Source organism: Alternaria incomplexa, assembly GCF_024043165.1.
Source record: "Alternaria incomplexa strain BMP 0042 chromosome Unknown scaffold_1, whole genome shotgun sequence".
Taxonomy (NCBI): domain Eukaryota; kingdom Fungi; phylum Ascomycota; class Dothideomycetes; order Pleosporales; family Pleosporaceae; genus Alternaria; species Alternaria incomplexa.
The window spans coordinates 3,020,168-3,046,294 of NW_026249850.1; the positions used below are offsets into that span (position 1 = coordinate 3,020,168).

Below are 26,127 nucleotides of genomic sequence, written 5' to 3' on the forward strand. Positions count from 1 at the left end.
CTGGTAATAGAGTCGTGATCTGGCCTTGGGCGGCTAGTGTACGTCGAGCTCACGGTGTTGTTGTATCAGTCTCGCGTACTTAGGTACGTGAAGTTGCGAGGTTCCCGAAACCGAAATAGTGCTAACCTAATCGGGCCTGCACAGGCTTATGACGCGGGGAGCCAACCGGCCCACGGGTGGATCTTCCGTTGAATGGAGAGCTTCGGACTGCTTAGCATTGAAGACTGTGCAGACTCGTAATTTCGATACAGATGCGATAAGCACGTAAGAAAGAATGATAGCATGAACCCGGATTAGATGTCTTCTATGGCAACAATCAGCAACGTATCCCAACAGTATGCACATCGATGAATTCTAGCGAAGGCCTCACAAGGCATCGGATTGGAACATCTTGACGTGAACATCCTAAGGCCGTCAATATCTGTCCATAATTGCCTTCAGTCACCAATGTGTATCGTGAAATTCGTCCAAGCACGCGAGTATTATGCATTGATGGTAGCTTATCGTGAAGACGACACAGAGAAGTAGTATGCCGAAAAGTGTTGTCCTGTAGTATGCCAAATCATCTTCCTTTGTACGCGGGACGTACAGAACCCACACGCTACTACCTCGAACCTTTTGAAGAGACATGCATCCATGCAACAACTGAACCCACGCTACTGATACGCTTACACGCGGAGTAAAACTTTAACAACAAAGCTATCGAACAATCACAGAAGCAAACGCTTGTGAGTCTAAGCAGGGCCTTGCTGAAATAGATGTGACATGTCGGCTTCACCGTTGATGCCGAAGAAGTTGAACCTGGGACAGAGAGTTAGTGACTGCTTTCGGACAGAATCGCAACTTCGACTTACCAGTCATCGACATTCAAGCTCATAGGCACGATGGGGTTGGGCCGACCTCCGGAACTTTGACTCCAAGCATCGTCCTGTGCGCTATGCTGTTGCTGGTTCTGCGACATCATCTCCATCTGTTGCTGCCAGGCCTGAGTATTATTATGCTCGTAAGCGCCGGAGATACCCGGATTTGACGGTGGGTTCTGCATCTGTGACTGGCCCCCAGCAGTCTGTTGAGAGGGCATGCCAATGTTTTGAGGTTGACTTAAGGCAGGATCTACAAGGCTATGGTTTTGCATGGGTGACATCTGGGGAAAGTTGACTTGTGTATCGGCAGGGAACAGCTGGTCGGGCTGGAAGTTCTGCCACACTTCTTGGCTAATATTAGGGGTATCACGGGTCACCAGGAAAAGATCCGGTGGCGTTCCTGGATACGAGTATGAAGGGTTGAACGGGGTTGTAGGACGCGTTCCTGACCGTGAAGGGCCCATGAATGCGTCGTGATTTTGCCGATTCATCTGCGGAGATCCAGTAGTCATCTGGGGCATCTGCTGTTGGGGTTGCAGCTCGCGCGAAGGTGTGACGGCAGGAGTCTGCGGTCTGGATCGCTCATAGGAGACCTGGGCAGATGGCGGCCCACTTGGAACAGGGAAGCCTAGATCCATGTCATCGAATTTTCGTTTCGAGGATTCCTGGGCAGGCTTAGGTGGCGGTGGTGGTGGGACCGAAGGGACCTTGTTTTTCTTGTGGTTGCGGCCGGCAGCTTTCTGCAGACGTTCTTCAAGGTGCTTGTTTCCAAGAATCGATTCGAAGAGAGTATGCACCATCTTTGCGACAAGCCACACCTTGGAGACCTCTTTAAGAGCGTCCAAGCAGATCTGTAGTCGCTGCTCAGTCGCTGAGACGACAGACTTGTTAGACGACTTCATCTGGTACACGTGCATGATGAGAGCGGAGAACAAGCTGTAGACGATGAAAGCCGGAGTATACCGAATTTCATCATGAGCTCTGAGGTTTTCGATAATGGATGTGATCATGGCGGCTGCTTGGTACGCGATATTCCGTGATGGGTAGGCGTTGGCTTCACCAAAACCGTCAAGATGAGTGGCTTTTGGTGAGCCTGCTGGTGGCATGTGTGCGCGATGCAGAAGACATAAAGTGGTGCTGCGAGCGTTAGTCTACGTCAGAGTCAGAAGATGCATAGACGTACTAGTAATTGGAATGTAACAAGGCAGCCCAGAAATGATGGCGATTTCGCTCCCACTGCACTTCCGGTGGACAGTGTTGCAGCCAGTCGGCAAGGGCCATGTCGCTGTGTGTCAGGTCTATGGCATTCGCCCTGCGGTGTTTCGACGCTACCGAGTATTGCTGTGATAGGACCAACCCCATAATCTCGCTAAGTTTGACATAGTTGATGAAGAACTGAACATGGATCGGATCTGGTGGGTATTCCGCGGCGTGCTCTGTCTCGTCGTCGATGAAGTCATCTTCAGACACCATCTCGACGTCGGAATCTTCAGGGTCAATGGCAACCGGCCGGCCGAGTGCGACTGCCACTGAACGGTCCCGGCTGTACAGTGTCCACCAGATACGCTTCCACAGGCGCTTGTCGGAGCGTGTGAGCTGCGATCCTTCAACGCTGCGGTGCATGCCCGAACCCTGAGCTACTACGATAGCGACTCGGGTCCAGTAGAAAACATTCTTGGTCACGTCCTCGGGTCCCTCCCAGTACCAGCCCATCAAGATGAGGGCTTGCACAATGGTCACGCGATCGTCTTCGAAGTTGGCATCGTATAGCGCCTTTGCGCGCTTATAGAACGTCATGGCGGCAGGGGTGGTTGAGCCACTGGAGTCCATCAACTGCGCATTGGTACACACGCGTGAGCCTGCCAGGAGTATGGCCTGCAGTAGCAGGAGCGAGGGCGGGTTCTTGGGGTCTCGATACTGGCGCATGAAGCGGCTGCGATTGATGACTGGCACGACCGGGGCCACCCATCTAAAGAAGGCTTCGACAAGCTCGTCGCACAATGCACGTGGTGGGAGCAGGAAGGCGCCTCGCTGATGCAGTATCTCAATCTCCATGTTGTCCATCTCATTGACCCGCGCCTTCGCGCCCCGCACGTTCTCGGGCAGCGGGTAGTGGACGACATCGGTGGTGCCATATCGGTCGTGCACAAGCAGCGACAGGTTGGAGGACTCCCCGAGGTAGGCGACACGGCCGGCTTCTTTGATGGGGGCGCGCGCAAACTTGGGCTTCATGAACTGCACGTAGGTGCCATTGTGGGTAGCCTGTTGGGCGGCGTATTCGGGCGAGACGGTGGTGGAGGGGGTCCCATCCTGGGTGTTGTATGCGGTCGACTTCTCGCGGGGCTCGGCGGAGGTGCTGGCGGGCGAGCGGTCGTCGCTGTCGCCGCGGTCACTGCTATCGCGTCAATCCCATCCATCGATAATACTTTTGCGTGCGTCGCGTGCGCATACCTCTCTGCATCCTTGGCCCGGGCCGTCTGCGTCTTCTTGCGCTTGGGCTGGGGGATGCGGCACTCGATGCCGAAGGCGGTGCAGTTGGTGCATGGGATCCCCAATGAGGCGGCGTCGCATCGTACCTATTGCTGGTTATGTCGCGTTCTGGCAGCACAGCGGTTCCGCGGCTGATTACTCACTTTCCTCGCGTGACAGGCTGCGATGCGTGGTGGTTAGCATTCGTTATCCAGGCCGACCGAGGTGCCGAGGCTCGCGAGCTGAACCATATATCCCACCGACCGCAATGGCTCCTCCCTCGTACCATCAGGGGCGCAGATACAGGCAAGACATGGGTCGCACTCACTTTCGCACGCCCGGCTGGCGCGTTGCCGCCGGAAAGACGGGTGTCCAGGGGGAACTGACTGCGACGACGCCGACGGCCTGGCTGGTATGAGCATGTGCTGGAGTGCTGCGCGCGACTGCAACCTACGGGGTCCCAATGCTGGGTTGCGCAGCGAGCGGCGGCGGCGCTGCTGCTGCGGGCACGGCGCTGGCCATGAAGGAGTGTTCGCCAGACATGCTGCTGTCGCTGTGCTCTTTGACGCGGTCGTCGAAGGTTGAGGTTATGATTCGTCCGCAAATGGTCGTGTTCTTTGGGGGCACGCACAGTGTGTACTAGCGCGGGCGCCGGGGTGGTACGGGAGGGTACGGCAAGGCAGTTATTACCATTGCGACACGAAACGTGCTTTTTCCTGTCCAACAGGATATTCGCTCAGACGCCAGAAATTGCACTGCTACCTAGGCTGCTTCTGGGCCGTGTCACGTTGGCGTCGACTTTGGCTTCTTTGTTGCTCGGTTGGACGGCTGCCAGCTTACCCCAGATCACGTCTCCGACCATATGGCTCGCCTCCTATTGGCGACAATCACCAGTTTCATATGCGGACCGGCGAGACAGCATGGGAAGCAACTCATCGCCGGCTCTTTGAGGAAACTCGACTTTGTGATTTGCATTCACATGCAGACTATGCTCTAAAGGGGCTGGCTTTGCTCACACGACAGCAAGTGTACTGTCAAGTCCAGCCAATACCTTAAGCATGGCCTCGGAAGTCGTCCCGTGAAGTAATCAGCTTTCCCAGATACATCAAGCGTTTCAACTCTTCCAACGTCCATGACTGCTACGCGGAACACCCTTCGCGCTTCTGTCTGAACGCTTCCAACTTGACCTCCTTATTCGCAGGACTGATGTACCTGAGCTCCACATCCCCCACCTTGTCCTTGACAACCTCATCCTCGGATGCATACAGGTACTTCTGGTGCTCGACTGGGTCTAAGACGACTGTGTCGGCGTTCTGCACTTCCATCTCAAACACCAACTTGAGCCATGTCGTGGTCCTGTCCAAGAAGGTAAAATGCGTGACTTTCCTCAGTATGCGGGTCGTTTCAAGACCAGCTTCTTCTTTGAGCTCTCGAGCAGCAGCATGCAGAATTGTCTGGTCCGTATCATCGACTTTGCCTCCTGGGACCTCCTTTTTGGTGTTAGCACCGTGAGACTCGTAGCTTCCTCATTGACTCACCCAGAGATCAGGGAACGCTCTTTCCTCCGCTGCACGCTGCACGATCAGCAGCTTGCCTTCTTTGTTGAACACAATTGCCCCTGTGACGAGACAATCGTATTCGGGGTGCTGCTGGAGATAATCCTTTTCAGATACTGCGTATTCTTGCAACGAATCTGGATAGTGGGGAGGTTTCATGATGCCACTGGAGTGTGAGTGAAGACAGGCAAGGAATGTTAGATCTGGGGCCTGTGAAGGCAGCTATGTACGCTCCAACCGTTGTTGCCTTGAGAACATCCTCAACACGTCGTGCAGGTTCAGGCTACCGCTAGACCTCAGCGAGGTACTACATAAGCAGAAAATACAGTCATCGCGTTGTCTATGGGCATGCTTACAAGTCCATGTGGATGATGCGCTGACACGTGAGCCAAGTGTTCGCGCGTCTAGATCGGCGCTAGGTGGTGAATTCAATCCAGTGCGTCACAACATCGACGCGCCTCATCCCCATCCCCGTCGCACGGTCGCCGCCCGCATCAATCCGATCGCGAACACACTCAGTCCCTGCGCATATTTCCTAATACCTTAAAACACTCGCGCTGGCGCCTTGCTACAATGCCCCGCCCACCACGATCGAAGGTCGCGTCGCGCGTCGCGAAACCCACCAAACCGAAAGCTGCCCCGGCGCGCAAACAGACGGCGAAACCCATCCCAGCGCAAACCAAAAAGCTCAGTGAGGCAGCCAATAGTTTCAGCGAAGACAGCGATGGCCTCGTTACCAAATCGAGAACAACGCGTTTGCGCAGGACTCTACTGGGGGAGAAGACACCGGAGGCTCAGGACGAGGCAGAGCTCACCATGACTGGCGCGCTGCCGGCTGAAGAAGACATCCCTGTGTCATCGATTAAGAACCGCACTCCTGCATCGAATGCATCAAAGCGGACGCGGGCCACAAGGAGCAGTGCCAGGAAGTCCGCAGCACACACATCGCCAACTGCCATCGAACCAGCACACGAAGAATCGCAGATAGAAGACGATAGCGGCTATGGCGACTTGACATTCTCTTCCCTTGGCTCAAATTCACCAGCTCACGGCACCCGCCCGCCGTCTGCCATCAAAGTCGGCGCAACACCCGCACACGAGAGATCGATACTTGCTTTGACCAACTTCAAGCGCAGAGCACGGCAGCCAAGCTTGTTGCGCATGGTGCAGCAGACTACGGACGTGGAGGACAATGATCAAGACGACTTGGACAACACGGACAATTTCGACTTTGACGACTTCCTCCCCCACGCCGAATCAACACCCTTCAACGTGCGGAAACAGGTACCGGAGGAGGAGACACGGAATGATAGCGGCACTCAGATCTCAAGCTCCGGTTCCCGTGGTACAAAGCGCAAGCTGTCGCCTGTAGTCCAAGTACCACGCTCGTCACCACCAGTCAGTCCACAGTCTGGCGGCGATGTGGAGTCGGAGCGGTCACACTCCCCGAGCCTACCAGAAGTACTGCCGACACGTGAGGAAGTCATCGCGCAGACACAGGAAGACGATGAACCCTTGAGCGAGACGCTTGCACCTCCCATGTCAAGTAGCCCGGAACGCGAAGTATCAAAGCCGCCTCCAACCCCAGCGCAAACGCGACCACGCAGGAGAGGACGGCAGGCCAAGACACCCGTGGTGGACGAGGACTCTGATGGCGAGGAAACAGAGACACCTGCAAGGGCTAAGCAGAGGGCTAAGAAGAAGGCACAACAGAGCATATCCACCGCGCAACTCAAAGAATTGCTTCCACGTCGGCGCAATCGCTTGCGGGATCGCGATGAGTTTGAGATCGAATCGTCGGATGATATTGAGCAAGTGGACTCGGATCAAGATGAACTACAAATGCCAACACGTCGCGTTCGTCAGAGGCAGGGGGCTGGAAAGCCGGCATCGCCAAAAGCAACAAAGAAAACAGTTCGCGCCAAGAAGACTGCACCAGCAAAACCAGCAGGGAAGTCGAGCCGAACGTACGGTCGCAGGATTTCGTCGGACAAGGAAAATGAGACTGCAGACCAGAACGAAGCAGAGACCACCGAAGTCTCAGCCATTGAACAGTCTGAGAAGTTGGCTGCTATCAGAAAGAAGTTTGAGGAAGTGGACGCGTTTGAGCTGGAGTTTGAAGATGTGGATGCGACGACCAGCTCGAGCCCGTTCCGGTGACGGACAGGCCAGTGGGTGGGTGAGATTCGTTCTGTTCGATAATGTGTTCTTACTGTTTCTCGTTCTGTCGACTATGACGACTGATGATGATATCCGTGGGTTTAATACACGCACATGGCGTTTGTTTGCGTGTCGCTACGCAGTAGTGTTATAGTACATGACAATGCACGATCTGTATCCAAACCATGAAGTAATGTCGTGAATGCATGGGGTGACCGAGTCAGCTCTGGCCTGAAGCTAGTCGTTATCTGGCCTTATCGTCACACGGCGCCCAGGCAGTTTGAGAAGTCACGGAGGGGCGGTGAAAGTCGAAGAGTACCCACTACTTACGTATCCAATTCATCTTAATCAATCGTGAGCCTTCTGCATGGTGCCTAGGTGACTTGGCATGGCACGTTCTGACGGTTCGGCGGCACAGCGCACGGGCGTGTTTGAATGAAGGGGTGTGGTACTCGGGGGTTACGTAGCTTCCTTCCCCAGCTGTTGACCCTCACGATACCCGAGCAACCTAGACACTGCGCTTCCGTCCTTGCTCCTGACGTCCACGCCATGTTCCCGTAACCCCATGTCATGCGGCTTCCCGACCACTCCAATCACTTGGCCTATGCAGCACCACCGTTACCCACTCCGCCTGGCGTCCGCATGCCATGAACCCCTCCAATGGCTCCTCGCTGTCCACGTCCAAGAGCAACTCGACACTGCGCCCCCGCACCCGAAGACTGATCTCGGTGGAAGATGACATCTATGCGACGAGTGGAAGTGAGAGCGGACCCAGTAGGGCCACGTCGAGATTGAACTCGCGGAACACATCTCCCACCCCGAATGCACGCACGGGCGGCGCTTCCTCGTCCCGTCTAAACGTCACCTCTGCCCCTTCGTCCTCCTTCCAAAGGTCCTCGGGCACCTCGACCCCGAAATCGCCCTCCCAAACACTTTCCGGCCTATGGGGAAACTCGCTGGCGGCTATTCAGGGCATTGCCGCTACTGTCCTGGCCAGTGACGGTACCTCGGACGAACCTGGAAATACTCGCAGACGTAAACCGGGCCATGGGCGTCGGACGTCGACAAGCGCCCCGCCGCCGAAACACTGGGGTCCTGCAGGCGCAGGCTCGCATGTCGGAGCTGGAACACACGAAGAGAGAGAGGCCATGGTCAGAGCGATGAAGCGCAAAGATCTACTGACCGCCGGTGAGCATCTGGTACCGGACTCTGTCGGCCGCATAAAGCGCAGGAATTCGGATGAACGGATCAGCGCTTCCGCACCTCCCAGCGAGAACGACGACCGAGATGCACTTGTATACATACATCACGTTCGCCCGCAGGACACGTTGGCGGGACTGAGCATCAAATACAACTGCGAGCAAGCTGTGCTACGGAAGGCCAATCGTATGTGGCCGAACGATAGTGTACAGATCAAGAAGCAAGTCGTCCTGCCAGTAGATGCGTGTGGCGTAAAAGGGAAACGAGTCCAAGGCCCGGATGCTCTCCCTGCCGAAGATCTGTTACTGGGAGAGTACGGCGAAGATTCCAATAGCAAGGCTCCACTTTCGGATACTCAAGGTCTTCCTAACGGCTGGACCACGCCAAAGAAGAAAGACCAAGAGAACGACTCCGTCCCCTCATCTGACCCAGAGACACCATGGACACATGATTCATGGGTTCTTCTGCCTAATGACAAACAGCCCACACAGATTGGCCGCATGCCACGAAGAGCGCTTGGCTTTTTTCCACCCGCTCGACGAAAGTCTCTCGCGTACTCCGATGCGTCGACCCCCCGGGCTTCTGTCGACCTTCCACGCTCGTCCACCTCCACAAATCCGCTCACTAGCTCTCCCTCGCAATCCGTTCGACCGCGCGCGTCAAGCAACCTGTCATCCGCCTCAGCCCACAGTCGTCAAAGAAGTACATCAGGCAAAGCATGGGGTCTGCAAGGCCCAGGGGGTGTCGGTACAATGGGCAGGAATGTGCGAAGCCCTGGGCCTGCGCAGGATGGTCTGAACAAGAAATTCGCTCAGTACCTGCCCAATATGGCTCCTCCACCCGGACAGGAATACTTTACACCGTGGGCGCCGGGTTTGCTGGACGCAGGTGCAGGAACATCAAGTCAGTATGGCGGATCCGGGGCTGTCACTCCGCTCAGTGGCAGCGGCTTGGATTTCCAAGAGCTTGGGGGTGCTATAGAAGGATGGGTAAGGAAGGTCGGTACACAAGCACAGAAGCTTTTGAATGAGCCGGGCACACCTGGACAAGGGAAACGCAGTGCCGTACCTGTCCTGGGAGCTGTCGGCGGTGATCTGGGCGACCTCATAGAACTCCAAGATGATGCCTTTGAGATTGGAGATGACGAAAGGGACAGGGGCAGATCGAGGGCAGAGGAGACGCTTGCGTCGACGAATGAGCGCTCAGTATCGAGACCAGCACAGCAGTACCAGTCAGCACAACCAGACATCAATCTCGTCCTGAGAGATAGGACGCGGAAAGGGGAAGGCAGCAAGAAGGATTAGACAGCATTGTGTGAATAAGGTGTAAAGGTGTTGGTAGCAACACGTGCATAGCACGTTGGCTTGCTTTGGGTATCGAAGCGTTTGGCATTTCAGGGCATTTGCAATATATCATTCACAGTCCCACGTTCATGATCACGAATTTTGCTGGCTTGCTTTCCATGCCCGGTTTTGTTGCTGATGATGTTGGTTGCAAAGACAGTTCGGAAGAACTACAACAAAGCTCTTCGTCGGGTCGCCGAAGGCCGTGCACCTCCACATTGGATCCGGACTAGACAGGCGGTGACTTATCGCGCCACTGTCGCTGTGAGGGCCGATTCCCATTATCTACTCGAATTGCGAGAGCGATATATCTAGATGTCCGCCAGAAGCGCATTAGGCAGGTGGTCATCTGCTCTGCTGCGGCATAGATCGGCATATGAAGCTGCTCCACTCCGACGATACCTCCAAACCACGCGATCACCTGCAACGTTTCTCTCCCAAGACGTCCGTCTTTCACCAACACCAACCTTGACTGGAAGACAATATACCAAGCAACATTCAAGGATAGGTCGACCTCTCACACCTTCAGCTACGAGGACAGCCGCATTCGCCACGATGCATCGCTCCCCCGCCGCCATGTTAACGAAACCGATGGCGGACCCAAACATCGAGATCCGCACACCCAGGGATCCCAACACTTTGTCTAACTATCACAACTTTGTGACACGGCATACTAGTGTAGACTTCGATATCGACTTCCAGAAGAAGAGGTTATTTGGAAGTGTGGTGCTGACGTTGGAGTGCTTGACGGATGAGGATGTGAAAGATGTTGTGTTGGACAGCAGGTATGTACACATTCTCTGCAAGACTGAATGCTTGAAATTCTTTACTAAATAAATCTAGCTTTCTTGACATCTCCGTTGTAGAAGTCGAGGGCAAAAGCGTCAAGTTCAACGTAGGAGATCGCGTGGAACCCTATGGCAGCCCTCTTACCATCACTCTTCCTTCCAAGGTTCCCAAAGGCAAGACTGTTGATGTAGAGATCAAGGTCGCAACCACTGATAAGTGTACCGCACTTCAGTGGATGACTCCCGCTCAGACCTCCAACAAGAAGCACCCCTACATGTTCTCGCAATGCCAGGCCATCCACGCACGTTCAGTCTTCCCTTGTCAAGACACTCCAGACGTCAAATCGACATTCAGCTTTGCTCTCCGCTCGCCCCTACCGGTGCTTGCTTCAGGTCTGCCTACCGGGGCAAGTGACTACCTGCCCCCGAAGAAGGATGGTGAGAGCGGTACCATGAAGTACACATTTGAGCAAAAGGTCCCCATGACTGTCTACCTCTTCGCTGTCGCGAGTGGAGATCTAGCGTGCGCAAGCATCGGTCCCCGCAGTACGGTATGGTCTGGTCCTGAAGAGCTCCTTGCCTGCAAAGACGAGCTTGACGGCGAGATTGAGCCTTTCATGAAGGCGCTCGAATCCATCGTCTCGCCTGCCTACCAGTGGGGACAGTACAATGTGCTTATTTTGCCCCCTTCATTCCCATACGGCGGTATGGAGAACCCGGTTTGGACTTACGCCACTCCCTCCATCATCTCTGGTGACAAGCAAAACGTCGACGTCATCGCACATGAGCTGTCACATTCATGGTCCGGCAACCTTGTCAGCGCAGCAAGCTGGGAGCACTTTTGGTTGAACGAAGGCTGGACTACGTATCTGGAACGCAGGATCGCTGCTGCTCTTCATGGAGAGGCACATCGCCACTTCTCTGCTATCATTGGTTGGAAAGCTCTAGAGCAAAGCATTGAGAACTACGGCGAAGACCACCCCTACACTAAACTTGTTCTCGATCTTAAGGGCCAAGATCCTGATGACGCCTTCTCTTCCATCCCGTACGAGAAAGGTTTCCACGCCCTGTACCAATTCGAGCTGCTTCTCGGAAAGAAGAAGTGGGATTCCTTCATTCCCCATTACTTCGATACATTCAAGTTCAAGTCTGTCGACTCGTACGACTTTAAGAGTTGCCTCCTAGAGTTCTTCGAGAAAGACGCAGAGAGCAAGCAAAAGCTGGACAACTTCGACTGGGACAAATTGTTCTACGCACCGGGATTCCCTGTCAAGCCAGACTTTGACCAGACTATGGTGAAGAGCTGCTACGAACTCGCAGACAAATGGCAGGCTTTGATCTCCTCCGAATCTAACGACTTCAAGCCCCAAGCCTCTGACATCGAAGGCTGGGTGTCAAACCAGTCCGTGGTCTTCCTCGAGAAGCTCCAGTCTTTCGCATCGAAATTCTCAGCCGAAAAAGTACACCTGCTCGGTGCGACTTATGGCTATAACGAAACTCAGAACATTGAGGTTCTGTCGCGCTACCTCAACATCGGGCTCATGGCCAAGGCACAGGAGACTTACGAGCCTGCAGCAACATTGTTGGGCAAGATTGGTCGGATGAAGTTCGTGCGGCCCATGTTCAGACTCTTGAATGAGGCGGATCGTGACTTGGCGGTTAGCACGTTTGAGAAGAACAAGGACTTTTACCATCCGATCTGTAGGCAGATGGTAGAGAAGGATCTTTTTGGAGAGGAGAAGAAGTAGAGACGGGTGGAATCATCAAGAAGTAAAAAATAGCTACAGTGATGTAAACATACGTAAAGGCTACATATGAAAATTGAACAAGTGCAAATGAAAGTAGATTTGTTATTGACTTGTGGTGTCGCTATGTATCTCATGCCAAGAAGTCTGTCGACATCTGCACACTGACAGCTCGTAACTTTCACACTTCCATCACTTCCAGCCGTCGGAGCAAACACCGAAATAGATCACCAAAACTTCGGCCTTGCATCACCGAGACCGGCCTACCTCATCCCGTCACCATCTCGCGTCGAGGCAACCTGTCATTCTTACCCCACCGGCATACCGCATCCGGCACTCCCGATCCCCGCATCCCGCAATCCAGATTCCAGCTTCGCCTATCTTCTGCGGCGTCACGGCGTCTGTTTAACCCCTCATTCAACCGAACCGCCGACACAACGCCCCCTGCCTTTGCCAACCACTGTCGCGAATCGTATATAACACGTTGCCTCCTCCCGGCCGCCCAAGATGGCCCCTCCCAAACGCGCTTTGTTCTCTCTAAACCTCGATACCGACGCCGACCACGTGTACCAGAAAGTCGAAGACCACAGCAAGGACGGTACAGATAGAGTTAAAGTCATTGAAAGCAAAGGACCGACACACGGACATACGGATCTGAGCTACGTGACGAAACCGTTTGAGAAGACAGTCAATCGCGCGGTCAACGAGGTCATTGAAGGAAGCGGACGGAAAGTACATTCCGCAGAGGGTCACGTATCGTATTCGACAAACAGAACGGACCGACGAAGTGGCGGAACAAGAAATCAGGACGACGAAGAAGAACGCGATCGAAGCCGTTTGAACGTTGTCAGCAAGACGAAAAGAAGGAACATCGAGAAGAAGTACGATACTTCTGAACTTTAAGAACTTCCCTACACCCACGCAACGCGTACTATATCAGCACCCACCATGTCATCAGACCAGCAACCCCTCCGCATAGCCATTGGCTGCGACGACGCAGGCGTCTCGTACAAGAAAGCCATCATCAAAGACCTCGAAGCCGACTCGCGCATCGCCTCCGTGACCGACGTTGGCGTACCTGAAAACAGCGACAAGACCGCGTACCCACACATCGCCGTCGATGCCGCCAAGCTCGTCGCAGAAGGCAAAGCAGACCGCGCTGTTCTCATCTGCGGTACTGGTCTTGGTGTTGCCATTTCTGCGAACAAGGTGCCCGGCATTAGGGCTGTAACGGCACATGACTCTTTCTCGGTGGAGCGCGCCATTCTGTCGAATGACGCACAGGTGCTGTGTATGGGCGAGCGAGTTATTGGCATTGAACTCGCCAGGCGGTTAGTGAAGGAGTGGGTGGGGTACCGGTTTGACAAGGGCAGTGCGAGTGCGAAGAAGGTCCAGGCTATCATGGATTATGAGAAGCAGAACTACGCGGGGTTGGTCAAGGACCAAGCTGATGCGAAGGGCTGTTAGGGTATTGATGAATAGTTCATTGTTTGTTGTAGAATATCATTGTTGATGTCACGCTCGATGTCATAATCTTCTGATGTATGGCGAGTCCTCTCCGGCAACAGCGTCCATCCACCGTCTAATGATCCGGCGTACCAAACTCCCAAATATCCTTCTCATACCCCTCTGTCAAATCCTTGTCCTGTCCATACTTCTCCTGCCACATCGTAAACCCTCCCTGAAGCACATAGACCTTTTGCTTCTTGACCTGTGTCCCGCTAGGTCCTTTCTCTCCTTCCTTCTTATCCACGGCTTCACTCTGCTCCTCAACCTCGCCCTTCGATTCCACCTTCGAGGCCGGATCCAATCTCTCCTTCTCTCTCAGATATTTCAATGCCGCACTGGGACCCCGTTGCTGCGATAACGCGCAGTGGAAGATGACGACTTCCTTGTCTTGTAGTGTGCGGATGAGCTCGGGAGTTTTGTAATCGAGTTGCGACGAAGGTACCCATGTTGAGCCTTTGATGTGACCGCCGACGTGGTCGCTGTCTCGTACCTAGATTGGGGGCACATGGTCAGTCTTGTGTATATCAGGGAAAGGTTTGTGTTGAATGGGTCGTCTTACGTCGATGATTGCAGTGTTTTCCGGCAGCGATTTGCCAGAGGATTTGAAGTCGCTGGCGAGAGACTCGCGAGTCACGAATTCGAGATCCGATAGCGATATCGTCGACATCGTGCGGGCGGGAGTGTGAGGTAATCGGCGGGGGAGAAATGCTCGTGCTTGGATCGCAACAGGATGCTGATGGCACGATCTCGCTGCGCGGAGAAACTTGAGAGAATGCAGCGTGGAAGTTGTAAAGGAACGGACGATTGTCAAGGGCGGAACGTGTACCCGAGTTTCAGAGCGTAGAATGCGTGAAAGTAAGTTGGAGGGGTGGTGGGGTACGCGTGGGGAGCTACGTCGCGTAGACACGTGTGTGCTCCACCCAATGGCCAGCTGCAAGTGACATGCTTGGATATGATGGCATACGCTCTAGACCTCCATGTGGTTTTACCGTAGCACGTCAAAAGCTTGGAAATGTCGTGATATCGTCCGGGCATGTACAGGCGCACACTTTGACCATTGCAGTGCAGATAACAACAGTTTGTATTAATACAAGACGCGAGATGAATAACCGCTATCGCCATCAGAACCAATCGTGACTATGCTACATGCCAAAGAAAACGCCGAACCACCCAACAGTCATCCTGTGGTCTTATCTCAGAGCTTAATCGTGCTTCGCGCCTCCAAAGTTGCCGTTACCCATGCCGCCCAGTAAGCCATCTTTCTCTCCCAGCTGGAAGTACGCGCCGGTATTTCCAAACCTTCTCTTCCGCCTGCTGTTGCCGAATAGTGTCGCAGCAGTGAAGAAACCGACGAACATGCCGAGCGAGATGAAGGGATGGTTGTTGATAAAGTGACGAGTGGAGAGGTACATGCCAGTAATGCGACCAGTGGTAGATTTGGCGGCAATCTTGGGCGGGTTCGAGGTAACCATCTTGATGGTTTCAAGGATTGCGGCGCGAGAGAGGCGGATAGGTTCGCCAGATACGGTGCTATCCCAGTAGCGACGGTTCTATGTGTGTTAGCAAGATACATGTGAGCGAATCCAAGTGACTTACATCTTCATCGTTGATGATGACGCTCTCGCCATCCTTGACATCGACACCGTATGTGGTCCGGATCCAGCGTTCCCAGAAGATACCGTCAACCCATGCGAATGCGACTTGAGTGCGCTGGATATCATCCATGTTGATTCGGATGGATTTTGCATCTCTGAGTGCTCGCTGATTGTCCTTGTCCTCGGCTTCTTCAATGCGCAATTGCTTCGCGTCGCGAAGCTCCTGTCGCTCAAGCTGGTAGGCAGTGTCCTGCTTGTCAATCCACTCAAGAGCCGCGCTCTTCAACTCACGCTTAGAGAGGATGAACTCGTCGGAACGGTCGCGGTTCAGTATACCCAGAACAACAAACTTGCCATCCATGATCTCGCGGGCATTGGTAGATGTCATCTCGGGGACGATGGGCAACCAAACAGACTTCATCCAGGTGAGGACCTTCTTGACATCGCGCATTTCGAATGGTGTCCTGGGTGGGTAGTACGTAGGCTTTCCGTCTCTTGAGACCATTAACCTTGGCCAAGTGGAAATCTTGAAGCGGTCAAAGAGCTCCTTGTCATTCGTCTTGACCAACTTTGCGCGGCCTACAAGGCTAAGAGGAAGTCGCTCGAGCGCCTGAAAGTCCTCCGAGGTGGTGGCGTGGTCGTAGAAGTAGGTGAAGATGACTTCTTCCGTCTCCTCCATCTTCTTGAACTCTTCAGCGTTCACGTCAGGCACGCCAGAACCGATCGCCGAGGCCTTCTCCGCGTAGTCAAGCAGATCACCAAGTCCACGGAGACCTCCATACTCAATGCGCTCGCCACCTTGAAAGAAGAGCATAGTCGGGTAGCCTCGAACACGGGCCTCCTTGCACAACTTCCTCTCCACATCGCAGTCAACCTCGCCAATGTTGAGCTTGCCCTTCATCTGTCGCGCAAGGTTCGCCCACGTCGGCGCAAGAGCCTGGCAGTGGTGACACCATGGCGCGTAGAACTTGACAAACCAGGGATCGCGTGTATTTGTAACGAGCTTCTCGAATGTTTCGGCGGTAAGGTGCTCGACGATGCCGGATGGGTTCGCATTCGAGGTGGGCTCAACCTTTGCAGGCGCAGCCTTGGTCGTTTGCGAAGCTGAAGGTGTGGCGCCGGCGGCTAGGTTGGTGGCTGGGCTCGCTGCCTTCTTGTCTTGGGCTTCTGACTTCTTCTCTTCTTTGACAGCCTCCTCCGTTTCCGGGCCAGTTTCTACAGATGTTGCGCCAACTTTGGGGAGCTTGGGACCACCCTCCTTGCGTGTACCCGGTCGGAGAGTCTCCAAAAGTCGCTCTACCCAGGAACTCATGCCCTTCATGTCCTTGGAGCCTGTCTCTCTTTCCATCTCTTTGCCGTCTTGAAAGTAGATCATGGACGGATAGCTCTGGATGTTGTGCTTCTTGCAGATATCGGCGTATGCGACGCAGTCGACCTTGGCAAATTTGAAGTCATAGTATCGGGTGAAGGAGTTCAGGGAATCGCCTTCGGGCTCGTCTTTTGAGAGAAAGGGTTTCGAGGTGTAGTAGAATTCGTAGATGGTCTGGTAGGTGGGCTTGAAGTGCATGCAATGGCTGCAGTAGGGCGAGAAGAACTCTACTATCCTGCAGAATGTCAGTATACCGTGATTGATCTACAGCTGTCTCCATACCAGTTGCCTTTGCTGATCTCGGTGTCTATGGTGGCAGGCCCAAGTTCTATCATGGGCGGCACCGTCTCGCCGTTGAATATTGTGTCTGGCGTCTTGTCGTCCCAGTCATCCTTCTTGGCGGTCGCCTGGGCACTCGAAGTATCGGCCGCAAGTGTGGAAGCAAACGTCGCCAGCGACAGGAGGGAATATAATATAGAGCGCATCGCGGCGATGGCTGAGGGGCGGGCTGCTCGTGTGAGGCAGCGGTCCGCACGCGAGGGGACAAGGAAGTTGTTGCGTATCGGGGGCGCGATTGGTAGAGGTTGTAGGAATTACAGCGAGCCTGTGTATCACGCAGGCGTGGCGGAGGGGACGTCGCGCGTGAATGAGGGTAATCGTGTCTCCAGGGCGCATTGTCCCTGAGCCATGGGACGCTTACTAGCTAGGGCCCGCCGCTCCGGCTGCATATCGCTTGGCGGGCGCATCTTCGTCCTGACGGCATCACCACTGCGAAGCACCAATTGCGCCCCCGCCCCACCTCGCACACTCCCGCCAACATGAGGGCAGCTGCACGTCTCCTCGCCAGCGTCAAGCCCGGCCAGTTCCTCGAGGCCGGCACGCCGACAGGTCTCACAGGCCTGCTCACCCACCCGTCGCCGCGCTCCACCCTCCTCTACCACTACCACTCCACCCTCGACAAGCTTAAGAAGATTCCCGAATCCTCCGTATACCGCCAATCAACCGAGGCCCTCACTAAGCACCGCCTAGCCGTCATCGAGCAAGCTACGCCAGCAGGATGGGATGAGTGGCAGCAAAAGGTCGCGCAGCAAGTCAGCCAGGACCCGACAAGATATCAGGCCATCGACACAACAGGCGGACAGACCATTATACTCCCAACCCAGCACGAGGTCGATGAGCGGTCAAAGGCTGCTGAGTGGGACGGTGAGGCCGTCGAGACCTTCCCCGAGGGCATTCGGTCGTCGAAAGAGCGCTTGCCCCATGCCAAGAAGATGAAGGGCGATGTCAATTACACGCCCGAGCGGGCAGTCGCCGATGTCAAGTTCGACCCTGAGCCGCAATACACTGCCGAAGCGTATGTCATACATGAGCCGCAATCGATAATGTATCCGTGGCTAACTTGTACAGCATCTCGGAACTTGAGAGCAGAATTGGCGCAGGATTGATTGAAGAAGTCATCCAGGTTGCTGAGGGCGAACATAAGCTTGTAGACGTCATGGTCGAGGCCAAGGTGTAAGTAGACTACTTCCTGACTACTCATACCACAGCTAACCCGCCACAGTTGGGAGCCACTCGAGGAGCCGGCGCCAGAAGGCCAATGGTCTTACTTCGAGCGTATGACACACACAAAGACCCAGAAGCCATAGAGCCATGTGTTTCGACCCAGAATATAGATAGTAGAAGAAGAAACATCACATTTTGTAGATGAAGTTACAACAACCTTTTACCCGATACATGTACATGTGTTTCCGCCCGTGATCCATGCTCAATCAAGCCCGATTCCCCTCCCCATCTGCTTTCTCTTTCAAAGCCTCTGTCCTCAACTGATTTCGCTTCACCAAAATCCTCAACGTGTTCTGCTTCTCGATGTCCGCCATCTGCTCCCAATTTGCGATGCGCGACAATGTGCCATCCTTGTTCACTACCAGAGGGCCCAGATGATCCAGCTTGACCGCTTGCCCACCGACGTTGATCTGCGTGGTACCCTCTTCAGCTGTAGGTGCCGGAAGGGGTAGTGGAGTTTTGTTGGATTCCTGCGACGTCTGGTCCTGAGCATCCTGTGGAGTAGGCGGATTTGCTGAGTTGGTGGAGTCTGACATCGCCCGTGCTTGTAGGTGGGGAACGTGGATGCAGTAGTTTTGTGGACGGCGGAACGCAGTTGTGTGGGCACGTAAGACTTGTGCTAGAGCTGTTGTTGTTCTCATGGAGTGTTTTGATCTTCGGAAGACGAAGTCGAGAGTGCGTTTATTAGTACAGCCGTTGGGTGTTGCGGTGAATGGAGAAGCTACATTCGTCAATTCTAGAAACCTCTAAACATTGAAGAATAATCACGTATTGCACACATCACTAGAAAGCACATGAAAACACCATGAGAATATAGTATAAATTATCGAGTATCATAACACACCCATCCAAACATGATCGCAACCTCCGAAGTGCCAGTTTCCCATTGTCTGGATTTTCATGTATTTCGCATGCCCGGGCAGGAAAACCTCTGCAACGCACTTTTGCGGTGCGGCTCACCACAACGTTTGTTGCTCGTAGTAGACGGATCACTACTACAGTTACAGGAAGCAATGCGACGAATTTCAAGTCGCACACTGCAGCAAAGACAGTTGTTGGCATCTTGCTACAGACGGCTACATAAGGTGAGCCAGCCGGCCAACTTCATCAAGACGCACAAAACCTGTGACATTAGATTGGACACAATCGGATCGATGGCACACATTGTCCAGAATTTTCGAGCGATACAAACGAGCAAGATGCAGGCCACCACTGCGTATATGTATGCTCAAGCCTACCCAGGTTGTCGCATCCTACCATGCCTGCCTACTAGAGCAAGCGCCACCAAGCATGTACGTCTCCGCAATTGATCCAGTTTTTATTCGATATCAGCTGTACCCAAATACATATGTATCCTTATATCCCAACCTTACAATTTTTTTTTCGATGAAATGTTGAGCATCGAGTGCACCAAAGGTGGTACCTGGGTACCGTGGCGCTCCACAGCAAGGCAGGCAATGCCTCTGGTACACAAGGGCCTGCAACGTGACCATCAGGATTCAGGAATTTCTCCTACCACGCCCAAACTCCGAAGCACATCAAATCATGGCTCTGAGAGCCATGTTTCTCAAATCGCCCATTCACGGTAATGATGAGAGAAAGAGATGGATCATTATACCGCACCGGAGTCGCGCCTACCAAACTCACAATGTCTGCAATTACAGCATTGCCGTAGCGCCAGCAGACATACCACGATGATTACAACGCTGTGTTTCAGTGGGCAGCCTCGCCTTGTTGCGAACCAGCCTGCGCCTTGCTCCTGGCTTCGCATCGAGTCATATGCGCGTCGAAGCCAAGCGCAGCTACGCATCGGAACTGCACTTCCGCCTACGCAAAGTCGGCGGACAGTCCCAAGTTCGTCCGGTCAAGGACCCTGGTTCCATGACTTGTATGATACGCTATCTTGACGTCGGAAGCCTGTCCCAGCGCCTCACCGGTCTTTCTCTCGGCGGCGTGACCTCACAAGACAGGAGGTTGAAACTCATCGAGTGCATGACGGTCAAGCCACGGCGGGTCAGAGCCTGCTGCACGACATAGACATCCCGCCTGTATGTCGCTGGTCTTGCCGTCTTGGGAATCACTGCAGCGCGTCAAGCGGACAGCCCACTTTGATGCCCACCTTCGGGTATCATCCACACCCAGATTCGGGAGCGCAACCGCAAGTGGGACTGGAGCTTATTCCAACTTCCACGATGCAGAGCGTGTGGGCAGTGTGCGCATTCCAGGAGCATTGCGCGTCCAGGGAGCGCAGATGCGGCCACCTAGCACGCCTAGGGGTGCCGTCGAAACCCTGAGAGCGATTGAGCGCACGGTGTCGCATCGGATGGCATGGCGCAAGCTGCAAGAATTGCTGGCATGCCGGGAGTTTGATACACAAGAGCGATGTGGGATAGCGCACAACACGTGGGGGGGTTGGCTCATCTGCATCTAACGGCACTCTGGCAAGCCACGACGCCCGTCTAAGCTCAACTACAAAGCATCGCGCCATCGGTCTCTGTGACAGCATGCCGCTTGCCGAGGAAAATTTCTCTTCCATCACCTTGCACTCTAAAGCCTCGGCAAATTCTTCCGCAAAAGGTTGCGTTGTACTTTGCCAAGCATGCAACGTCAAGATCGGATGCTCTCAAGCGACGGTCACGGCAAGACTTTGTGCACACAATCTCTTGACAACATATTGCGCGTTCGAAAAGAGGCAGATAGATGCAGGATATGCACGGCAGCACAAGAGCGGACTAGGGCACAGGGTGCGCAGTTATGAAGGAGTTGAGCTGGCAGGCATTGGATGCGTGTCACTTTTGGTGCTGTAATCGAGTCAGCAGCAGCACGCGGTATGCCGCATTGAGCGTCCTTCACCGTCAGCTTCGAGGCCGAGCGGCATCGTGATAGAAGACGCTAGCGGCGTTCCAAGTCGCGATACGTAAGCTGAGTGGACGAGAGGCATTCAACAATATTCGCCTTGGGCGATCGCGGCCAACAAGACGTCGCGCATTGCTGTCGTCTCTGGAGCTGCAGCGTGTGTTGTTTCGATTTGAATGCCCGGCGCCTCGACCTTCCAGCGCATCCATTCCGCAGAGCTGTTTCAAGACGTGAGGTTTCATTCGAGGGTCGCACAGCCGAAGGATCTGGCGAGCCGAAGATTTGGCGGACGCCGTTGCAATCTGCCGTCAAGGGATCCCAGCTGCGCGCTAGCTGCTTGCGGGTAGCCATACGTCACGCTCACGAAACTTTTCACCTCACGCTCGGCGCCTGCCAACGGCCACTGGCCCAGCGCTCCCGCCAGCGACGGCTCGGAGAGAGCTGAGAGACATGGAGCAGAGGGCTGCGACCACGGGACGCGCTGGCAGAGCTGTGCGGAAACATTTCTGGGGCTTGAAGCTCGTCGGGTGCGCTTGGTTTCATGGACGGATATAACACCCCAGCAAGCCACAGCCGCCAACGCGACGTGAAGCTCGGCCTTTGTCGGGTCGATGCTCGGATGAGTTGCTTGCTCGCGCTCGCTGGCCTTACCGATCCGGTGGCTCTGACAAGTCACGCAGACTAAGGCGCGCCGACAGTACGTACGAGCAACTGGGAGGTACCATGGGAATGGGGGTTCTGGAAAGTGAAACCGCCAAAGACGGTGCGGGCGATGGTGGAATGAGGCTCTTGCCCTTATCGATTGCCGCGCCGTGGCGTGGTTGAAACTCCTGGGCCATGGTAATGGACGAGGTCGGGGGACATACGGGAGGGCTATGATACGCATCGATACACGCACCCAGCTTCGGAGGTGGGCACGACTCAAGGGCCCCGGCCAGCGCGTAGACTAGGAATCTAAGGCATCTGTGCATGTGCATGCAATTGGGTCCTGGCCCGTTAGCCCACGAACGGCTGTCGTCATTGGTAATAGTTTTTTCCAACGGGCGGCGCATACGCGCTCCAATGCAGTGCACACAATACGAACATCTCACGTATGCGAAAAGTCATCAGTCTCGGTCATCACGTGCCGCGTCCGAGTCCCTAGTCCCTAGGCGTAGTCGGGGTCTCGAGATGGTCCTGCATCTCTCCCACTGTCCTCACCTACTATTCCCGCCCTAAGTCTGTAACGTCGCTGCACAGGCACCCCGACGCGCTTGCCGCGACAGACCTTGTTCAGAAATCTCTTGCGCGTCCGACGCCTCCCCTGCCTCCTCACAGTATCTGCCACCCACATTATTCTTGACAAGCCATATCTGCTCGCTATCAACGTCCGGCAAGCTCCGGCATTCAGCAGCGCGGAAACAGGAATTACGTGGTGCGGAAGACGGGCACTTCTCGCAGCAGAACTCGCATATTTTTTTCGCCGACCGCTATCTCTACCCCGAGCCACCTTCTCCCCTCCCCCAAAGCTCCCCAACAGCCCTCACTCCTGTCGTGGGTCTACCGTACCTGTCTCGTGCTTACAGCTCTCCACTTGGTCTATCCGCAATCAATCGGCTGAGGCTGAAGGGTGTGTGGGCCGCCGATCTGCAGCAGGTCCCTTGTCCCTTCGCGTGAATTGCCGCGCGAGCCAGGCAAACCACCGACGCAACTTTCTTGCTAGTCCAGCTACGAGAAACCCATCGTCGCCGGTAAACTCTTCCATTCCACATCGCCGCCCCTCTTACCCATCACCTCGTCGTCTCACCCACTGCGGGCTCCCCAATTCCACCTCACCCGTGGAGTACCCGCCGACGCGTATCGACTGGCCATCTCAGTCCCCCACACGGCTCCACCTGTAAAGCTTCTTCGTGGCCCATCGTTCCTCCATCCCGACGTCCGTCTAACGGCCCTCGTGGTGTGCTTAGCCAGCCTTGCACACGTTACTCCGCCCTAAGCTCCGTCGAATGGTCCCTTCACGACTAACAATTGGTCGCGCCTTTCCCATCACTTCACTCACCCTCGACCCACCAATAACTTCACTATGGATTCCACAGACCGCTTCCGTCAGCCTGGCCTCAATAGCTACCCATCAATAGGCCAGCAGCAGTACAATGGCAACAACAACAACCAGCTGCCCACCCTGCCGCCTCTACAGAGCGCCAGCCAGTACGCGCCCATGTACAGCCACAATAGCAACCCTCACACGCCCCAGCCGCCGCACACGCCTGTGACCTCGGCCGCCAATGGCAGTTCTACCATGCCTCCGCTACAGCACCCGCCGCTGCGACCCCTCCAGCCCACGCCGAGTTCGTACATGCCCATGTCGTCGGCTTATTCGCAGGCGCCTATGCTGTCCACAGCATCTGCGCATACCAACGGCCACCAGCTCGGCGGCCCTCCTGGCATGGGACTGGGACACACGTCCATGTACGCCCACCCTCCCGTACTCCCCAACCAGGAGCCCGAACCCGTTCACGTCGTCGGTCAGCAAGGTCGTCGCGGAGTCTTGCCCACGCACCCCGGTAGGCCCGCACCCGCTGCAGGCAAGACTCCCACCACTGCAACCAAGAATGCCGAGGGCAAATACGAGTGTCCTCACTGCAACAAGACGTACCTGCACCTGAAGCATCTCAAGCGTCATCTGTTGCGCCGTAAGTTTAGCCTCCACATAACCGCGCTCCGCTTCTAACATTACACAGACACCGGCGAGCGGCCCTACCAATGCCATCTCTGCAAGGACACTTTTAGCAGAAGCGACATCCTGAAGCGTCACTTCCAAAAGTGCTCAATACGAAGGGGTAACCCAACCGGCGCGAACCACCTCCAGCACGCGCAACAACATCTGCAGAAGAACAGGCAGCCCAGCGGCGCGGACCAGAACTCGTACCTCAACCACATTGGCGCGAATTCCATGTCTTACGCAGATGCTGGTGGCTACACCATGGGCTTGCCTCAGATGCCGGCGATGGGCGGCAATGGCTTCAACGACAGCCTACCTTCGCTTGCCAACCATCACCAGTCCATGTCGGCGCGCACATCTCGCTCTAACAGCTTGATGCGCCCCAGCAGTGGAGTAGAGGACAGCGCGCATCGTAGGAGCATGTCGGCCATGGACTTCGCGAACAACAGGATGAACTTCAACGACTACCGGCCCGACGGTCTCGCCAATGGCTACGCGCAACAGCAGCAGCAACAGCAGACTCAGCCTGCAGCCAACGGATCCGACCCCAACTCCCATTACAACAACTATGACCACGCCTCCACCAACGGTTCGATGGCACAGAATGGCATGACCGTTAAGAGTGAGGCCGCGGACCCAGCTTCGTACGGAGGAGCATCGACCCTGCCCAACGTGGACGGCATGACCAACGGCCAGGATGGCTCACTTTGGCGAAACGGATCGTTCAACGGCGATATGAATAATTCCAGTACGGCAGGTGGCCCAACCTTTCAAAAATCGGCCCAGTTCTGACCGGAACTTTTAGACCTCAGATGATACACCACATGATACTTTGTTTGGACTATACTCGCATGTTCCCAGTTTGGCCGACTCTTCCCCGATGCTTGACAACTGGTTTATTGGCCAATCCACGTCTGATCCTCTGCACAACCTGGCACAATCGCTTTTCAACTTTTGCTTTCCGAATGCGTCTTTACTTTCAAATCAACAATCAGACGAGGCGTACGCTCACGAAAGGCTGAAGACTATCTTGACTGGAGACAACGTAAAGGATTTCCTACACCAATACAGACACTATCAATCACACTGGCCTTTGATACACGTTGCAACATTTGATCCGTTTTCCGCCAACCCTGGGCTTGTTCTGGCGATGTGCTGTGTTGGCGCCGTGTATTCTGATCGAATGCGCCCTTCGGATGTCCGATGGCTGATGGATCGTGTGCGAGAGAGCATGCTGAAATCTAGTCATGTTCACGAACTGGCGCAGGCGCACCAGATGGCTGATTTGAACCATCAGCTGACTGCAACTACCGAGGAGATACAAGCACTAGTCCTCCTTCACTCTCAGTTCCTATGGCACGGGTCCCAGCAACAACGTCAACAAGTGCGAGATGAGGTGCGGACAGTGGTCAACATTACACGTTGTGCGGCACTATTCCAACCTCTTCCTCAAGACAATCCGAATGCGAGCGCGTTGCACCAACCTGGACCAATAACAGGTGCAGAGGTGGACTCGTGGAACTGGAACTCTTGGATTGAGAATGAAAAGCGAACTCGATTGGCGGCATACATTTATCTTATCGATGCTTCTTCCACCATATTCTTCAACACACAGCCCAGGTTCGACGCCAAGAGCATCACAGTCCCTCTGCCGGCCGATGATGCAGCCTGGGAAGCGAAGACTTCTGAAGAATGCGCCAGTGCTCTGGGTCTGAGAGGATCGTCAGCGCAGATGAGCAACGAATCGGGAAGCAGACGCGCAAAACAACTAGCCTTGTGCGAGGCGTTGTGTGTACTCAATGGGGCCTGTCCAGGAAAATTTCCTGAGCGGGCTACTAATGTCTTTGGAAAATTCAGTAAGTTTTTTCTGTCTGCCGTCGACAACAGCCCTCTAACGTCGTCTCCAGTTCTCATTCACGCGATTCATGCTCAAATCTACAACATCCAGCATCAGCTGCTCCAGCGAGTGTCTTCGAGCGGTACAAGCACACCCCGATCGCAAGGCGATAGTCCTGCCACACCACCAAATGGCGTCAATGAGCAAATCCAAAATAAGCTGCGTTCGACGGTCGGCGCTCTTTCGCTATGGAAGGCTTGCTGGGACAAGGACCTTGCTATCCAGTTCACACAGAACCAGCGTCGACGTGGATTCTGCCGAGACGGCATCCACTTTTACTTCCTAGCTCAAGCGTTCTTGCGGCAGTCTCGACCAGACGACTGGGCCGCTCCTGCTGATGTTCGGTGCCGGCATGTGTTCAATCTCCTGAAACAGATCAGACATTACGTTGCATCAGACTCCGCCCAGAAAGGCATCGAGATCGGCTCCATGGTTGCCATCGCTGACGACTACGCCATCGCCGACTTGACGCTAAACATGAAACGTCTTTTCACGCCTCTCGACGAAATCTGA

The 26,127-nt window shown here is 54.7% G+C and overlaps 13 protein-coding genes across 13 annotated transcripts; 8 read left to right on the forward strand and 5 right to left on the reverse strand.

Annotated features, from left to right (window-relative positions):
* Window positions 1–734: 734 nt before the first annotated feature.
* CTF1ALPHA (Cutinase transcription factor 1 alpha) lies at window positions 735–4,392 on the reverse strand (the record flags this gene model as incomplete). Its single annotated transcript, XM_051430674.1, has 8 exons — window positions 735–801; window positions 855–2,000; window positions 2,047–3,255; window positions 3,315–3,439; window positions 3,497–3,513; window positions 3,661–3,737; window positions 3,787–3,971; window positions 4,384–4,392. 8 exons carry the CDS (start codon window positions 4,390–4,392, stop codon window positions 735–737), a joined length of 2,835 nt encoding a protein of 944 aa, XP_051296161.1.
* A 79-nt stretch (window positions 4,393–4,471) lies between these two features.
* On the reverse strand, window positions 4,472–5,047 carry J4E90_001084 (uncharacterized protein; the record flags this gene model as incomplete). Its single annotated transcript, XM_051430675.1, has 2 exons — window positions 4,472–4,822; window positions 4,871–5,047. The coding sequence occupies 2 exons, from the start codon at window positions 5,045–5,047 to the stop codon at window positions 4,472–4,474; spliced, it is 528 nt and encodes a 175-aa protein (XP_051296162.1).
* A 414-nt stretch (window positions 5,048–5,461) lies between these two features.
* Window positions 5,462–7,048, forward strand: J4E90_001085 (uncharacterized protein; the record flags this gene model as incomplete). Its single annotated transcript, XM_051430676.1, has 1 exon — window positions 5,462–7,048. The coding sequence occupies one exon, from the start codon at window positions 5,462–5,464 to the stop codon at window positions 7,046–7,048; it is 1,587 nt and encodes a 528-aa protein (XP_051296163.1).
* A 647-nt stretch (window positions 7,049–7,695) lies between these two features.
* Window positions 7,696–9,552, forward strand: J4E90_001086 (uncharacterized protein; the record flags this gene model as incomplete). Its single annotated transcript, XM_051430677.1, has 1 exon — window positions 7,696–9,552. The coding sequence occupies one exon, from the start codon at window positions 7,696–7,698 to the stop codon at window positions 9,550–9,552; it is 1,857 nt and encodes a 618-aa protein (XP_051296164.1).
* A 615-nt stretch (window positions 9,553–10,167) lies between these two features.
* J4E90_001087 (uncharacterized protein) lies at window positions 10,168–12,127 on the forward strand (the record flags this gene model as incomplete). Its single annotated transcript, XM_051430678.1, has 2 exons — window positions 10,168–10,376; window positions 10,435–12,127. The coding sequence occupies 2 exons, from the start codon at window positions 10,168–10,170 to the stop codon at window positions 12,125–12,127; spliced, it is 1,902 nt and encodes a 633-aa protein (XP_051296165.1).
* A 504-nt stretch (window positions 12,128–12,631) lies between these two features.
* Window positions 12,632–13,027, forward strand: J4E90_001088 (uncharacterized protein; the record flags this gene model as incomplete). The annotated part of the gene is made up of 1 exon (XM_051430679.1): window positions 12,632–13,027. The coding sequence occupies one exon, from the start codon at window positions 12,632–12,634 to the stop codon at window positions 13,025–13,027; it is 396 nt and encodes a 131-aa protein (XP_051296166.1).
* Window positions 13,028–13,072: 45 nt separating this feature from the next.
* Window positions 13,073–13,591, forward strand: J4E90_001089 (uncharacterized protein; the record flags this gene model as incomplete). Its single annotated transcript, XM_051430680.1, has 1 exon — window positions 13,073–13,591. The coding sequence occupies one exon, from the start codon at window positions 13,073–13,075 to the stop codon at window positions 13,589–13,591; it is 519 nt and encodes a 172-aa protein (XP_051296167.1).
* Window positions 13,592–13,706: 115 nt separating this feature from the next.
* Window positions 13,707–14,300, reverse strand: J4E90_001090 (uncharacterized protein; the record flags this gene model as incomplete). Its single annotated transcript, XM_051430681.1, has 2 exons — window positions 13,707–14,123; window positions 14,193–14,300. The coding sequence occupies 2 exons, from the start codon at window positions 14,298–14,300 to the stop codon at window positions 13,707–13,709; spliced, it is 525 nt and encodes a 174-aa protein (XP_051296168.1).
* A 535-nt stretch (window positions 14,301–14,835) lies between these two features.
* Window positions 14,836–17,082, reverse strand: J4E90_001091 (uncharacterized protein; the record flags this gene model as incomplete). Its single annotated transcript, XM_051430682.1, has 3 exons — window positions 14,836–15,183; window positions 15,230–16,832; window positions 16,880–17,082. 3 exons carry the CDS (start codon window positions 17,080–17,082, stop codon window positions 14,836–14,838), a joined length of 2,154 nt encoding a protein of 717 aa, XP_051296169.1.
* A 333-nt stretch (window positions 17,083–17,415) lies between these two features.
* On the forward strand, window positions 17,416–18,243 carry J4E90_001092 (uncharacterized protein; the record flags this gene model as incomplete). The annotated part of the gene is made up of 3 exons (XM_051430683.1): window positions 17,416–17,951; window positions 18,005–18,109; window positions 18,159–18,243. The coding sequence occupies 3 exons, from the start codon at window positions 17,416–17,418 to the stop codon at window positions 18,241–18,243; spliced, it is 726 nt and encodes a 241-aa protein (XP_051296170.1).
* A 123-nt stretch (window positions 18,244–18,366) lies between these two features.
* J4E90_001093 (uncharacterized protein) lies at window positions 18,367–18,696 on the reverse strand (the record flags this gene model as incomplete). The annotated part of the gene is made up of 1 exon (XM_051430684.1): window positions 18,367–18,696. One exon carries the CDS (start codon window positions 18,694–18,696, stop codon window positions 18,367–18,369), a length of 330 nt encoding a protein of 109 aa, XP_051296171.1.
* Window positions 18,697–23,078: 4,382 nt separating this feature from the next.
* Window positions 23,079–24,509, forward strand: J4E90_001094 (uncharacterized protein; the record flags this gene model as incomplete). The annotated part of the gene is made up of 2 exons (XM_051430685.1): window positions 23,079–23,688; window positions 23,737–24,509. 2 exons carry the CDS (start codon window positions 23,079–23,081, stop codon window positions 24,507–24,509), a joined length of 1,383 nt encoding a protein of 460 aa, XP_051296172.1.
* Window positions 24,510–24,993: 484 nt separating this feature from the next.
* J4E90_001095 (uncharacterized protein) lies at window positions 24,994–26,127 on the forward strand (the record flags this gene model as incomplete). The annotated part of the gene is made up of 1 exon (XM_051430686.1): window positions 24,994–26,127. One exon carries the CDS (start codon window positions 24,994–24,996, stop codon window positions 26,125–26,127), a length of 1,134 nt encoding a protein of 377 aa, XP_051296173.1.